Source organism: Ornithorhynchus anatinus, chromosome 15 (genome assembly GCF_004115215.2).
Source record: "Ornithorhynchus anatinus isolate Pmale09 chromosome 15, mOrnAna1.pri.v4, whole genome shotgun sequence".
In the NCBI taxonomy this organism is placed as follows: domain Eukaryota; kingdom Metazoa; phylum Chordata; class Mammalia; order Monotremata; family Ornithorhynchidae; genus Ornithorhynchus; species Ornithorhynchus anatinus.
The window spans coordinates 20,557,305-20,573,714 of record NC_041742.1 but is presented as its reverse complement, the minus strand read 5'-3'; the positions used below and the strand labels follow the sequence as shown (position 1 = coordinate 20,573,714).

The following is a 16,410-nucleotide window of genomic DNA, read 5'->3' as shown; positions in this document are numbered from 1 at the left end:
GTGTGACCTTGGGCAAGTCACTTCATTTCTCTGTGCCTCAGTTACCACATCTGTAAAATGGGGATTGACACTGTGAGCCCTACATGGGACAGGTACTGTGTCCAACCCTATTTGCTCGTATCCACCTCAGCGCTTAGGACAGTGCCTGACACATAGTAAGTGCTTAGCAAATATGATCATTATTATTATTAAGAATAGTTCCTGATATGAGGAAGGTGGCCTCATGAGTTGTTGTTGGGAAGAGGGTCATTTTACCCACTCAGTTATACTGTTCTCGTCCAAGAGCTTAGTACAGTGCTTTGCACACAGTGAGCACCCAACAAATATAAATGACTAATTCATTTGTCGTGAGAAGAGCTAGGACAAGGGTCAGCGATCTCCATGAGCAATGAGTGACACCAGGGATTAGAGAAGTTATAGGCTCCACTGTCAGGTCTAAGGTATATTGGCAGATGGGAGAAAGAAGGAGGGAGAAGAAAAGAGGGAGAATATGAAGGGAAGAGAGAGAAAGACAGCAAAGGGAGCATGGAGAGCATCATAAATGTCTTTTGGGACTCATTTAGAGTGAATTCCAGCTTGTACAAACAGACTGAGAACTTTACCGATATTCTGTGAGATGTATTTTGTGCACATTTCAAAAGAAGATAATCCAGCTCACCATAGGGTATAAATTTATTCCCCTTCAGAATAACCCAACCTCTTCTCTTCAAAGAGACGAAGACTCACTACAATCCACGAACCTCAAGTGTATTCTTACGACTGCTCGAGGCAGCCTGTATAAACATTCAAAGCAAGGATTCCTTAGTTTTGAAGGCCCCTAAGACATTCTTTCTCAAGAAGTAAAAGTTTTCCCATACTCACTTTGTCAACACCGGCACTCAAAATGTAATTCCCCTTTTTGTTCCATTTCAAAGCAAAGATGGGACCTTTATGTTGACCTAAGGTGCTTGCTAAATTACCTGTTATTGAAAATAGAAGATGAATCAGACTGAGCACATTGTTTGGTTACTTGAATCAAATAAAGATGATCCCAGCAATGGGTGTTTTTTACTTAAAAAAAAAAAAACATTCACAAGACTTACCATCTTCAGTCCATATTCTTGCAAAACCATCGTATGAACCAGTGGCCAATAGCGTTCCATCACTCTATTAAAAGGGAAAAAGGCAATAAAATGATTTTGGGAAGGGGAAGAGATTACAGAGGCAGCTTTTGCCCACCCTTCATTATTTTCTGATGTGACTGACACCCTCCAAAGATCCTAATGCTAAGGAGAAGCACCTAGACTTAGAGGTAAACTAGGACAGTGATGATGGCATTTTTTTGAGCATATGTCAACCTCAAATATGCCATTAAACATTTTTACTAAATTCCACTGCCAAGAAGCATCTAGAGCAAAACTTATTCAATCCATCACTCATCAGTCAATTGATGATATTTATTGAGCACTAGCTCTAATAATACTAGTAATAAAAATAGTTGTGCTATTAAGTGCTTACTCTGTGGTAGGCACTGATGGTAGAAACACGGTAATCAGGCTGGACGCAGTCACTGTTCCACAAGGGGTTCACAGTCTAAGTATGAGGGAGAAGAAGTACTAAGCAGTTGGGAGAGTACAGTTGAGTAAGGAGGCATGATCCCTGCCCCCAAGGAGCTCACAGTTCAATGGGGGTGGTTAGAATTTCTTCAGCAGTAGCAGATTCAGGTCATATGACCAACGGACTCGTTCCGGAGAAGGTATGCACATCCGGCAATGACCATTCAACTGGCCATTGAACCAGGTGCCATGGAGAAATAGCATGGCCTAGTGGAAAGGGCATGGGCTCGGGGGTCAGAGGTCCTGGGTTCTTTTCCTGGCTCTGCCAACTGCTTGCTGCGGGACCTTGGGCAGGTCACGTAACTTCTCTGTGCCTCAGTTCCCCTGTCAGACTGTGAGCCCCATACGAGACAGGGATTTTGTCCAATGTAATTCACTTGTATCTAGCCCAGCTCTTAGAACCGTGTTTGATACACAGAAAGCGATCAACATCATAAAAAGATAAGAGTCCAAGAGAGCCCTTTAGGAATGGAAATAAGGAAGATGCACGTATTTCCAGGAAGCACGTGCAAGAGTGACCCGGCTACATGACGTGCCAATGGCATCCTCCAGACTGTAAGCTCGGTATGGGCAGGGTTTGTCTCTATTGCTGAACTGTACTTCCCAAGTGCTTAGTACACCGCTCTGTACACAGTAAGTGCTCAATAAATATGACTGAATGAATGAATGAATCCATTACGGTGATATAGATGCAGAATGGTCACCAGTCAGTGACCATCTGCAGATAGTGAGACCCTAGATGGGACACATTTACTTACATTCCAGTCCAGTGAAGTAACATCTTTATTACTAGGGACGTCGTGGCCCCCTTCTCTTATACAGTGCCTCAAAACAAGCTGAGTCGACCCACCATTGCTGTTTTCGTTCAGATTCCATATCCGTGCTGTTGAGTCTCCAGATCTACAGAGGGAAATGGCACAAACACAATGAGCCCATGATAAGGCATTCTTAACGAAATCCTTTCCAATCGACAGCTCTTGTTTCTTTTTCCACATCTGGAGCTCTAACAAAAGAGGGAAAAGCTCTTTTTACTGATTTCAAATGTCACCCCAGTGTCCAGTTTTTGCAAAAGAAAAGCTGAGGTTGGCAGTCCTCACTGGTGGTCAATATAATCCATGGAAGATCAAGCTTTTATTTTCAGAGGGGGAGGAGGAGGAGGAGGAAAGAAAAGCACTAGTGGGAATTAGGCTCTGGCAGAGTTAAGGAAGGGTATGTCAAAAATCTGCAATAAAACTGCTGTTTCCAGCTAGCCAATCGCATTCATAAGTCCCTGGTCACAGGGAGATTGAGGCAGTGTGTGTTGAAGGCAAGTCACATTTGCTAGGCTTGTTGAGGGAAATAGCATGTGTGGAGGGAAGAAGAAAAGCGGTTCAATGGAAAAGATCGATGTGGCCAGGAAATCTGTCTGTTATATTGTACTCTCCCAAGCATTCCGTACACTGCTCTGCCCACGGTAAGCACTCAGTAAGTACAACTGATTGCTGGATTGAAAGAGCACAGATCTAGGAGATGGACGGCTGGGATAGAGAGCCAGCTGTGCCACTGGTCTACTAACTACAGGGATACGGGGCAAGCCTTGAGACTCAGTTTCCTCAACTGCACAATGGGAATAACATCACCTGCCTTTCCCTATCTCCCCTTGCAGGGATGTTCTGAGGACAAAGTGAGGTAATAAATGTGAAAGCACTCTGGAAACGACCACCTGCTGTATAAATTTAAGCTATTAGTAAGATAATATAATAATAATAACAACAACAACAGTAGTATTTGTTAAGCATTTGCTATGTGATGAACACTGTACTAAGTGCCGGGGTAGATACAATACAATCTGATCAGGCACAGTCTCCGTCCCATGTGGAGCTCACTCTAAGGGGGAGAAAAATTATTTGCAGGTGAGCAACCTGAGGCACTGAGAAGTTGTGACTTGCTCTAGTTCACACAAAGGGGCAACAGGAGGGGCCTGCATTAGGACCTCAGTCTTCTGACTCCCAGGCCTCTGTGCTCTTTCCATTCCACCATGCTGGTTCTTGAACAGGGTCCAGGAGTGTGACAATAGCTGGTTCTTTCTGGTGTTGGACAGCCCCAGTCCACATTAAAATAATTGAAATAATTTGTAATCCGTGTGAAACCTCTGAAAAACCCTGCGATTTAAAGCACCCCCTCCCCTACCTTGCAGCTCCATACCCAGTACAATGACATCTTAGGCACTGGCCCCGGTGGCCTGGGATTCTCCCCGAGTCTGGCCGAGGCCATTAGCCTGTGGCTTCGCTCCCACTGAAGGCCATGGGGAAGCTGTCCTCCGTCCCCACGGCCCAAGACGTCGGCCTGCACAACGCTCGGAACACTTGGGAAAACTAAAAGACTTGGAGGCCCTGGGCCAGCGGGGGCCGTTGGTTCACCATTTGGATCAACTCCACTGTTCTGGCTATTTGGCCGAGTTACCCCTTTGGGTGTCATTATGATTTTTTGAGCACCCACAAGGACCCCTCTGGAATTCACACTGATACTACTCCTGCTAGTGTCACAGCTGGGTTAGCAGGCCTGGGGCTAAAGGATAAGCAAGTAAGCACCAAGTGCAGTTCTTCACATGTATTAATGCTCAATAAATAGCACTAACTGACAGAAAATCTGCACCCCCTGTTGCCCTCCCCTGGGTCAGAGATCTGGGAGGTGGAAAATGATGGAGGTTGAAAGACTGGGATTGGCAGGTTCTGGTCTTCAGCAACCACAAGGTCTACCCATGCGGAGTTCTGGGAAGTGACCATTCACCTGTCAGGACAAGCCTCCAGCAGGAGTCTCTAAGATAACAGTGTGCCGGCTCCTCTAATGTATGGTGAACTTCTCGGGGGGAATCCACGGACCCCAACTCCAGAGGCACTGGGGGAACAGGAAAATGTGCCCTACGGACTTGGTGCCATGAGCTTCTTCTATCATCTCTCCCGTTGCCTTTCGGGTGGTCTGAGAGCTGAAGCCACGACAGGGTTGATGGCTGGGGCTCCTTCCGTTTGCGGTTCTGAGCAGGGGACAGGCAGTGCGGCCCCACCGGTGGTCTCTGGCCTTGAGGGGTGAAAGCACTGTCCAGAGTCCAGCTGGCTTGGACTGCTTTCTGTGTGTTCTCTTCCTAGCCCTGGCTGCGGGGAGGGTCTACGCTTCCCTCTACCTGCCTTGAGTCTATCTATTCACTTTCCTGAGTGCGTGTGTGCGTGTATACATGTGTATGCTTTTCTGGGTGTCTCCTTTCCAGGGCCTGGATGACTTTTCCTAGCTCTAGGGAAGCTCTCCCACCCCCAAAATGAAAGCCAGCACCCCAGAGCATTTAAGAGCAAATCCTTATCCTCTGCTTCTTCCTGTATATTTAATTTATTTTAATGTCTGTCCCTCCCCTAGGCTATAAGCTTCTAGAGGGCAGAGAGGGGATCTCCCAACTCGATTGTACTGTACGGTCCCCAGCGCTAAGAACACTAAGCTCTGCACAGAGTAAATTCTGAATATAAACCATTGATTGATTGAGTGATTACAGTTACTGGAGGAAAGATCTTACCCAGAGGCTAGGAGATCACTGACAGGGTTCCAGGCACAGATAAACACTTCTGACTCGTGACCCCGGAGGACCGTGGCTTTGTTGGGAGGAATCTCAACATCTCCATCAATTTCCATTGGTTTTGAATGATTATCTGAGGGAGGAAAGAGAGAGCAAAAGGCACAGGGCTTGAAATCGAAATGAAACGGAGTCGTAATGAGGCTTAGCTAGCTCATCATTTGCATGCACAAATCAAAGTGTCACTAGGGACTCCCACAAGTTCTCTATTCTATGTGTTAATTGAAACTTTCATTATTTAACATTAAGCAAGCACCAAGAGCCAAGAGAAAGTATAAAGACAGGCTTCCTGCTCTGGGGGAGATTCCATTATGAAATGTTCCTGGCGACGCGACTTAAAGAGATTGTAGTGAGGGCCTCCCTGCTGTGAATATATGAATTTTCTCATGACATATTTTCTGCTGCATACTGGATATTATATATCAATTTAAATACTATATTGTTTAAGCATTCATTCACTCTCATATCGATCTTTCCACTTTCTTTTTTCCCCTATCAGTTTCTGTCTCTTCCTAGATTATATACTCCTTGGGGGCAAGGATGATATCTTCTAATATAATGAAAACTGTGGCACTTTTTAAGCATTTACTAATGAGCCAAGCACTGTATTAAGTGATGGGCAAACAGACTGGACATAGTCCCTGTTCCACATGGCCTCACAGTCCAAGCGAAAGAGGGAATAAGGATTTAATCTTTGTTTTACAGCCAAGAAAACAGAGGCACAGAAGTTATGGGGCTTGCCCAAGGTCCCACATCAGGTAAATGGCAGGTCCTCTGACTCCCAGTCCTATGCCTCTTCTATTAGGCCATGCTGTTCTCTCTCAGTATCAAAGTACAGTACTTTGCACTACTTTGCACCCAATAGGTGCTCATTAAATAGTATAGACTGACTGCATTCTTCAGTTTTTCTAACCATTTCTCCCAAAATGAGAAAAAGGGGTTTAGTGAATCTTGGTAAAATAAAATACCGTTAATCACATTTTACAGTAAATGAGAGAGTACAGTCAAGACTATCTAATATGCAATTTGAGAACAAATTTCATCCCATCATGAGGGTGGGGAAAGGTTTATCACACAAGCATTTTAAAAAGGAACATCTTGCCCCAGGGAGCTGAACACACAGCTGCCTCATCCTGGCTACTTGCTGATTGGTTGCTTGACCTTTGCAAGTCTCAGCCGTACCATCTGCTAAATGATAATAATGTTGGATCTTCTAGTTTTTGTCTGTGGCAGGAATTTGGACTTTTCTTTTTAATTTTAAGGGGCTACGTGAGTTTAGAGTGTTACTTTTACTCCTTTGATTTCACTGAAAGAAACTGAGGCAAAGACAGAGGGAGATGAAGCATACACCAGCACATTGTGTTAATATTAGCATAGCTAAGGATCTGGCGGCTTGCTCCATGTGCACTTTGCTGCTCTGAAAACTATACAATGCTCCTGTTGAAAAATGGAGTCCTTTTATTTAACATATTCTATTGAATGGGCAAATCTCCAAAGGCCAGGGATAGATTGGGGTTTCCCTGGACAGTAGGGTACTATAAGAAAAAAAAAAAACAAAAAAACCCCCAAACCATCCCTAAAATTGCAACTAAGTTTTTTTTTTTTTTAAAGTCACTACAAATGGGAAGCAGATTGCATTTAATTTACAATGTCAATTTGGTAATATATATAGAGTTCCAAAAAGGATGAAAAACTTGGGAATTTTGAAAGAGTCCTTTCTTATCATTTCAAAGTCTGCAAAGCTTTGGTGGCTTCTAAATATCACAAGGTGAACAATTCTTTGTAATGGCATAGAAAAATAACATAACCAGGATGATTGCTATTTCCTAAAACTGAGTTTAATGGACTCAAGGAGACTGATTGTTGAACAAACAAAAAACGAAAAAGAACATCAGAACCCAAATTCTCTTCTGTCTCTCCCTGGGCAGCAAAGCAACTTGTTTGCCTGGTCTCCAGGAAGCAATCCCAGTGTTGACCAGTTTAAATTCCTCTTCCCTGACCCTGAGTTTTCCCAAGTCAGACAGCAATACATTTTAACCATTCTTTTTAGGAAATTCTAGACTTGGCCCTCCAGTTGGAGAAGTGACTTCATTAAATGATGTGCTCAATCCCCCACCCCTGCTGCTGGGCAGAGTATCCGTCCAGCTGCTATGGGGTGTGGTCACTGGAGGCCTCTTAATCCCCGTCAGCTGTCAGTTTTACATTCTCCTTGGCCTTAGGGATATGGACAAGAGCATGTGAAAGGTATGTCATCTCTGCGGCAACCAATGCGGCCAGTAAACCTTGCTAATGGTTAGCAATGGAGCTGCCATAAGCAGCATTTTCAGCAAACAAGGAAGATTCATTATTTAGACATACCCTGGGTCTAGAGCCAAACACACATTTAAACGAGCATCTGCCATGGGCAATCTCTGTCTCTCCCTCTCTCTTTCCCCCCAGTCCCACGACCGGGTGGGAGTAGCAAGCCCCACTCTGACCCAAGGAAGAATAAAAATAATAATAATAATGTTGGTATTTGTTAAGCGCTATGTGCAGAGCACTGTTCTAAATTCTGGGGTAGATCCAGGGTAATCAGGTTATCCCACGTGAGGCTCACAGTGTTAATCCCCATTTTACAGATGAGGTAACTGAGGCACAGAGAAGTGAAGTGACTTGCCCATAGTCACACAGCTGACAAGTGGCGGAGCCGGCATTCGAACCCATGACCTCTGACTCCCAAACCCGTGCTCTTTCCATTGAGCCACGCTGCTTTCCAAGAACATGCCTGCCTTCCCAACTGGTTCCCAGATTTGAGGGCAAGCCTGAACCTTCAGAGCTGTTCTAGGGAAAGCTGAGTGAGATTCCCACACCAGCGGAGTTTTGGGGTTTATGCACTGGGGGTCCATGACTGGTCCTCCTCATCCTCCCTCTACTGCACCAGGAAAGCCGGCCAAAAGAAAAGATGGGAATGAAGTGGCATTTTTTTAAGCACTTACTCCGTGCCAAGCCCTGGTACAATAAAATCAGATTCAATAGAGTCCATTTCCCACCCAGGGCTCACAGTCCAAGGGAGACTGAGAAGTACAGTGACTTGCTCAAGGTCACACAGCAGACAAGTGACAGGGCTAGGATGAGAACCCATGTCGCCCAAGTCCCAGTCCCAGGCTCTCTCCATTAGGCCTTGCTTCTCCACTCCAAAATGGTGTCTTTCCAATCTCTTGACACCTTCCCCACTCCCAGCCCCGCCCAAGTTCCCCTTTCCACCCTCACACTCAGAATTTAAAGTTGGCAGCCCTGAAATTCTTTTTACATCTTTTGGGACAATTTATATGTCACCCCTGTGGGCCCTGCATATGAAACCAATGCTTTTACCAAGGAATTTTCAATCAGTAGCTTACAGCCCCCTTTCCAATAAAATCCTGTTATTTCCCCAGCCCTGAGCCACGAGCGTACTTATTGCATGGGCCCCGTTCTCCTCTCCATTCACAGTGGCTTCTCCATTCTTTGGTGGGTTTTGTGGCGCAATGGCAACGGGAGTAGCTGCCGCCGCAGCCGCCGCCGCGGCCGTCGCTGCCGCCGCCGCGGCCGCCGCACTAGCTTGTTGTTGAGCTAATTTCTCTCGGAAGGCTTGTTGTCGGGTCTGCACGACGTCGGGCATCACGGCATCGATCAGAGACAGGGATTCTATTGGTCGACCATCGAAGACGGTTCCATCCTGAGAAAGAAAGCCAAGACGATAGATACGGGCTGGTGATTTCCTTGGTGAGGGGGGAAAGACAGAGAAGGAGGGAGGGGGGTGGGGAGGGGGGAGAGAAAGAGAGGCACCACCAGGGAGAGGTGGGAGAAACGTCCATCTTGGGTGGGCTGCAGTCTCACAAAAATTCTGTACAACAGGCTATTGGGGAAGTCTGAAATTCCCAAGAGCAAGGGGAGTCACTCCTAGCACACCAATAGACATAAGAAATAGGGTGACCAGCCAGTGGAGCCTGAACTAAATATTGAAACAAGAAGCACAAGTGGGCAAAATAATAATAGTAACAATAATTACAATAGTATTTGTTAAGAACTTACTTTGGGCCAAGCACTGTACTGATCTCTGGGTTAGATGCAAACTAATCACTTGGGACGTAGTCCCTGTCCCACATGGATCTCACCGCCCAAGTAGGAGGGAGAACAAGTATCGGATCCCCGTTTTACAGATGAGGAAGCTGGGGTACAGAGAAGTTAAGTGGGCTTGTCCCCAGTCACACAGCAGGCAAGTGGCAAGGCTGATCTTAAATCTTCTGACTCCCAGGCCCATGCTCTTTGTGCCAGGCCCCACTGGTCCAGCTGGCAAATAGCTCCTCTTCGTAAACTGCTTCTCTCCCACCTCTACTCGCCCCGACCACCTTGGGGCAGAAATGGCCCTACTCAGAGTCTAGACAGGATCTGCTAGGGGCCACCAGAGAAGTCAATAATCAGGGAGAGTGATCTGGTTTTTTCTTTCCTGTGCAATGATCAACATATATCCGTCACCATCATGCTCATGAGGCAAAAATCAGCTTCTCGCCTTTATCGCCAGATCATTCTGTCATCAAGTAGGCCACTGAAGGCACTTAAAAACCTCAGGCACCCCTCTGCCTTCTCAGAAGCAACAGATGCCTATTATTTTGAAGCACAGAGGCTTGGTAAAATCAGGTAATGGCATCATAAGGACACACGAAGAGATCACTTGGAGAAATCGTCAGAATGTGAGGTCTGTGGTCAGGATGACCTCTGAGTCCTACCCTCGCTCCCCAACTACTGGGTAACCCTCCCGGTCAACCTAGGCATCACTTCCGAGCAGCGGGGCAGGGCCCGAGCGGAAGGGAGGCGGAGTGTTTCAAATTGAAAAATTGGACAGAAAGGTACCTAGCTCCGTACCAGAACAAGACAAGGGACAATGGAGCTGAAAATCGGGCCATTATGATCTGGTATAAAACCGGACAAAAGCAGGCCACTTAATTTTGCCCACCCTGTTTGCGGAAATCCAAGAGAACAGGGAATCCGTCAAATGAGGTGCAGCCGAAAATACGGAGTGTTTATGTGGCTTGCCTTTATATTCACAGGGAAATCATTACCATGTTTAGAGCCCTCAACAGTCCTCAACCGTTTCCTACTTTTATTTCAATGTAAGGAAGAGCCCCAAATCTATTAAGGCAATGAAATAATGTAAATAAATCCATAAACCCCACCCAAGGTCTTTCAAGGGCCCTTTGGGAAATACTCATTAAATTAACACTTGTTTTCAAAGACGGGAGTTTCTAAGCCATCCACTAGCTCTCTCCAAGGGTGTGATTTCATCTGCTGCCTCCTAGCCCGAAGTTAATTGCACAAGTGCACTTTGGGTCTGCCGCCATGGCAACGGGTACTTACTTCATTGATGCTGATCTCGGCCTCCACATACTGCAGGCCTTTCTGGAGGATGGAGATGAGAGCTGCAGGGGGCACTAGTGTTCCATTGATGTTGGACTGACTGATGTGACTTTCAATGCCGAATGTAAAGGCCGAATGGGAGAAGCCTGAAAGCAGAGAAGAAAGGCATGACACCAAGCCCAAATTCACGGACATAACGCACACCCCTTTCCGTCTAAAGCTAATATTGTTTAAAGCCAAAATGGGAGTGGAAATTCGGGCAGGATATAAGGTCACCGCTCAGAGGCAGAGGGAGGACCTTTCGTTTTCTGCCGAGGCAGGAAAAAAGAGGCAGAGAAGAAAATTTGCATTAGGGAGGACAAGCAAACAAATTAACAAGCCAAAACGGTATAAGAAATACGCTGCAAACATTTCTCCAATAACAACTGGACTCAAATCTCTTTTCCCCTTAGGTTAGTAAGTTGTCCAGAGCCATGACTTAAATCTCCATTTTCATGCAGGTCCTCTCCACCTAGGGACTGGGGTAATTCGCACAGGAGAGATGTTTTTCCCAAGAAGATAAGCAACAGTGAATCCTCTGCTCCCAGCTCTAATCGGTCAGGCGGAGCAAATTAATTCCAATATAAGATGATAAAAATGAAAGAAAGGCTCTCCCAGATCTATTTTTGGAGAGAGAAGCGTTTTATCAGTAAAAATGAACTAAGATTTATCCCTTCGAAGACAAAATTGCAGTTCAACGATATTAATGTTCTGCTAAGGGCAGGTTTTCTTCTTCTTCCCTCTATCTACTTCCTTATTACTGTTGTCTTCCTAAGAAGCTGATCGTAACGAAGCACTCGACAACTTGCATTAAAGGAGCATGGATCTGTTAAAGAGTTTTAGTATTGAGCACTTGGGAAAGTGAGCAAGGGGTAATATATGAATATATTATATATATATATGTGTATGTATGAATATATTATATATATATGTGTATGTATATATAAACATAAAAAATGACAAAGAGTCTACATTAGAGAGGGGTACGTGTGTGCATGTGTATGTGTAAAAGGAAAGAGAATGGCATGTGAATATAATTGTGGGAACACATTCATCAGTACACCGCACAGAAGAACCACAATCAACCATTATGGGCCTTAGGTGGTAGGAGTAATAACAATTTCATTCTTCAGAAGGGAATATTTCTTCCATGATTAAGTAAATGACAAAGGAGAAGCCTTCAAAACAAAGGTGCTGTAAAAACATGAACTCATTACCTTGAGTAACCTTAGGTGTTTTTTTTTTAATCTTTTAATTGCAGAAATACCTGGGTTGTGGCTGGATGGCTCTGGCATGGCACCTCCCTGCTCCCTCCTACAGTCCTTCGCCACTCCCTGTCTGGTCAGTGCTTCCACTCCCACTGCAGCCCTTCCCCCTTCGCTGTCTGGTCTGTCCTCCCCCCGCTACCATTATCATCCCCTCCTCGCTTGGCCTCTGTGCTCTAGCCTCAGCCTTAACCCTCACCCCTCTCTGAGGACTCCACACTAGCAAAACCTGATTCTGCTTTCTCCACTGCTCCCTCTTCCTTTTCTCAGATGCCTTACTCCTTTATTCTTCCCCTCATCCCTTCTTTTCTCCTACTTCGGCTCCTCCCTTCCCTCTTCCCCCTAATCATCGCTCGTGAGCTGTCCCTCAGAGTACATAGCATTGCCTACTAGAGCAATACTACTACTACTACTACTACTACTACTACTACTAGTGCTTACTATGTGCCAAGCACTGGTGTTGCCTTCCCTGTTATTCCCCCCACCCCTAAGACTGTGAGCCCCATGTAGGACAGAGATTATGTCCAATGTGATTACCTCATATCTATCCTAGTGCTTGACACAGTGCTAGACATAGAGTAAATGCTTAACCAACACCACATGGAAAAAGGGAGGCAATGCCAGGGAGGCCCAAACTCACCTCAACACGCATTTATTACCATTATACCCGTGTATAATTTAGTTGCTATGTTTACATCATGTCTCCCATGGTCCATCTTTTACTCTGTACCAGTTTTAAGGGCAGTACAATCACCACTGAGAAATATGAAAGCTGGGAGAAGTGAGAATTCCCCTAAAGTTATGCCTGGCAACTTCCTTATGCAGTGCAGACAGGAAAATTACTCTCGATTTAGATATTTTACAAGGGACTTGGACTGTGATTTTATTAAACTGTGCCTGGATGTGGATTCGATAACAAAACCTGGAGGTGATGAGAAGACCATGCACGCACCCTTGGCAGTCTTTGCAGTTGGGGGTCCTGGGGCTCCTAAAGGCTAAGATGACACCCTCACCATTCCTCTCATTACTGGAGCACAGAAGACTGATTAAACTAAGAAAGCATCGGGAAGATTATGGTAGTGGAGATCGAGGTCAGCTCTTTCTGGAGCAGGGAGAGGAGAATGAGGACCTCTTCCACTCACTCTAATTCATGTAGATAATAATTGTTTTTGCTGAATTGACCCTGTTATTATTTCCCAGATTGTCTGCTCTCCCCTTGTTTTTATCCATCAAAAAAACCCAATGGTATTTACTGAATGCTTACTGTGTGTGGAGCACTGTACTAAGCACTTGGGAGAGTACAATACAACAGAATTGGTCGACACGCTCCCTGCTTACAAGGAACTTAAAGTTTGCCACAAGGATAACTTTAGACTGGGAGCGCCCTCTGTGCCAAGGAAGCTATTTTTCCTCTCACACAGTCTAATTGCCATCACACTCTCACACCTCTTTAAGCAACTTGAATAAATACCTATGATTGACTGATTGATTCAATCTGTGACACAGTTTAACCCTGTCATACCCACCTCCCTCCAGAGCTCCCCTGTTGAAATGGACCTTGTGTTTCCCTGCATCTCCCACAGAAGTGACACACAGAAAGAATTTGTGTCAGCGCCTTATTAAAGTCAGCAACAGGCAGTTCCCCAGCAAAACAGCAATAGCTAGGAGCCAATAATAGGATGTCATCAAGGGGGATGGAAACGCTCTGTTACATCCCAAGAACTGGAGAACTTGTGTTAAAAGGGGAAGAGTAAAGAGCTTTGAGATACTTAGATGAAAGACCTCTGTGAGTAGAATTGGCCAGATTATCCCAAGTGTGTACTTCCCCGCAAACCTAGAGCTTTGATTGAAGTTAACAGCAGGAGACCTGTGAACTTAGTGAGATTCACAGCCAAAAGGAATGTGGATACCACAAGGCAGAATACCCAGGAGCAGGTCAATCTGCAGCCCAGCCCGGAGGCTCCTGGAATCATTCTTTACCTGATGCAAACTCGTGACAGGCAGACTCACTGCAGGAAACAAATTAGCCCATTTTACCTTCAGTTATTATTATTATAATGATGATAATAATACTAGCCAATCGTATATATTGAGCGTTTACTGTGTACAGAGCACTGTACTCAGGGCCGGCGAGAGCACAATATAACAGACACATTTCCTGCCCACAATAATAACATTAATAATATACTCCCCCTTACTATGGTAGTCCCTTAATGCTATGTTCTGTGTCCATTTCTTGTCTCCATCTGCACCCACGCACTCCTACGGCTTCAACTACCAGCTCTAATAATTATGGTACTTGTTAAGCGCTAAGTGCCAAACACTGTTCTATGCAATGGGGTAGATATAAGTTAATCAGGTTGGACACAGGCCCTGTTCCGCATGGGGCTACAGCTCAATCTCCATTTTACAGATGAGGTAATTGAGGCCCAGAGAAGTGAAGTGACTTGCTCAAGGTCACAAAGCAGACCCGTGGCGGAGGCAGGAACAGAACCCAGGTCCTTCTGACTCCTAGGCTCTTGGTCTATCCACTAAGCCACGGGGCTGCTCTGGATGAATCCCAAATCTACCTCTCCAGCCCCAGCATCTTTCCTTTTCTGTAGTCTCACATTTTCTCCTGCCTTCGGAACATCACTTCTTGAATTTCCGACACCTCAAATTGAATACGTCCAAAACAGAACTCATCTTCTCACCCAAACCCTGTCCCTCCTCAGGCTTTCCCCATCACTATAGGGAACACCAACTTCCCTGTCTCACAAGTTTGTAACCTTGGCATTACCCTTGACTCATCTCTCTCATTCAACCCATCAGTAAGGGTCTGTAATCCTTAAAAACTCTGATCACTGTTGCACATTATTTGTGTATGTACCCTACCATTTCTCCTCTTCATATTTCATGTTAATATCTGTCTCCCCAAGTGCACTGTTAGCTCAAGCCTACCAACAATATTATATTGTACTTTCCCAAGTCAATCCATCAGTTATATTTGAGTGCTTACTGTGTGCAGAGCACTGAACCAACACGACAACAGACACATTCCCTGCCCACAACGAGCATACAGTGTGTAGGGGGAGATAATTAAGGACATATACATAAATGCTAGGCGCTGTGGGGCTAGGGATGGCAGGGAAGAGTGATGAGCAAAGGGATAAAGTCAGGGTGATGCAGAAAGGAGGTGGAAAAGAGGAAATGAAGGCTTAGCCGGGGAAGGCCTATTGGAGGAGACGTGACTTTAATAAGGCTTTGAAGGTGGGGAGAGTCATTGTCTGTCAGATATGAGAAGGAGGGCATTCCAGGCCAGAGGCAGGATGTGGGTGAGTGGTCGGTGGTAACATAGACGAGAGAGAGGCACAGTAGAGGTTGGCATTAGAGGAACGAAGTGCGTGGGCTGGGTTGTAGTAGCAGAGTAGCGAGGTGAAGTACCAAGAGCCGACGATAAGAAGTTTAAAGCCGACGGTAAGAAGTTTCTATTTGATGTGAAGGCGGATGGGCAACAACTGGAGGTTCCTGATGAGTGGGGAAACATGGACTGAACATTTTTGTAGAAAAATGATCCAGGAAGCAGAGTGGGTGGGGAGAGAAAGAGAAGGTAGGGAGATCAGCTAGGAGGCTGAGACGCTAATCCAGGAGGGACAGGAGAAGTGACTGGATTAATGTGGTAATGGTTTGAATGGAGAGGAAAGGGCAGATTTTGGCCATGTTGTGAAGGTTGAACTGACAGAATTTAGTGATACATTGTATATGTGGATTGAATGAGGGAAAGGAGTCAGGGATGGCACCGAGGTTGTACTCTTGTGAGACAGGAAGGAGGGTGGTGCTATCTACGGTCATGGGTCATCAAGGGGAAGACAGGGTTTGGGTGGGAAGATAAGGAGTTCTGTTTTAGACATGTTAAATTTGAGCTGTATAAAGTCCTTAGTACCGGGCTCTGCATGCAGTAGGCACTCAATAAATATTACTGAGTCATGGATTGATTGGTATTTGTCAAATAGTTATTATATCCTAAGCACTGTACTAGGTGCTGGATAATCAGGTCAGACACAGTCCCTGTCCCACACAGGGTTCACAGCCTAAGAGGGATGGAAGACAGGTATTTTATCCCCCTTTTACAGGTGAGGCAAATGGCTGAGCTGGGATAAGGACCCAGATCACTTGACTCCCCTGCCAGTACCCTCCCCACTAGGACAGAGCACTTCCCAATTCAGGCCCCGCACAAGTTAGAGGGCTGAGACCAACTATTGCTGGCCTGAAACCTCAGGTGAGACTAAAAGCTGTGTTTACTGAACCAACTGGGTAAACGAAGTTTTTCCCACTGGGGACAACACTAGGCTTTTGATTCACTCGTGTTTAAGAAGCTCTTCGAAAACCTCAGAGGAGTTCTGTCATAAGTTTCAAAATGTTACCATTTCACTAAAAAAGAAACATCCTGAAAATTAAACTCCCAATCCCTAAATTAGCTTGCCAACATATTTAAAACGGAACAAATGGATGCTTTATTTTATTTCAATTTTGCATTTATTAAACACGTCACATTACTCTT

General features: G+C 45.3%; 1 protein-coding gene across 4 annotated transcripts in view; it reads right to left on the bottom strand.

The window, feature by feature from the left end:
• Nucleotides 1-16,410, bottom strand: part of TBL1X (transducin beta like 1 X-linked) — a 192,127-nt gene that overhangs the window by 14,040 nt on the left and 161,677 nt on the right. For all 4 annotated transcript variants that reach the window (XM_016228013.3, XM_029079768.2, XM_007670365.3 and 1 more), the window contains 6 exons: nucleotides 10,567-10,712; nucleotides 8,626-8,887; nucleotides 5,137-5,269; nucleotides 2,354-2,495; nucleotides 1,083-1,146; nucleotides 862-959 (listed from right to left, as the gene is read on the bottom strand). In XM_016228013.3, coding sequence (XP_016083499.1) covers nucleotides 862-959; nucleotides 1,083-1,146; nucleotides 2,354-2,495; nucleotides 5,137-5,269; nucleotides 8,626-8,830 — 642 coding nt within the window. In that variant the 5' untranslated portion in view covers nucleotides 8,831-8,887; nucleotides 10,567-10,712. The remainder of the gene's footprint in view (nucleotides 1-861; nucleotides 960-1,082; nucleotides 1,147-2,353; nucleotides 2,496-5,136; nucleotides 5,270-8,625; nucleotides 8,888-10,566; nucleotides 10,713-16,410) is intronic.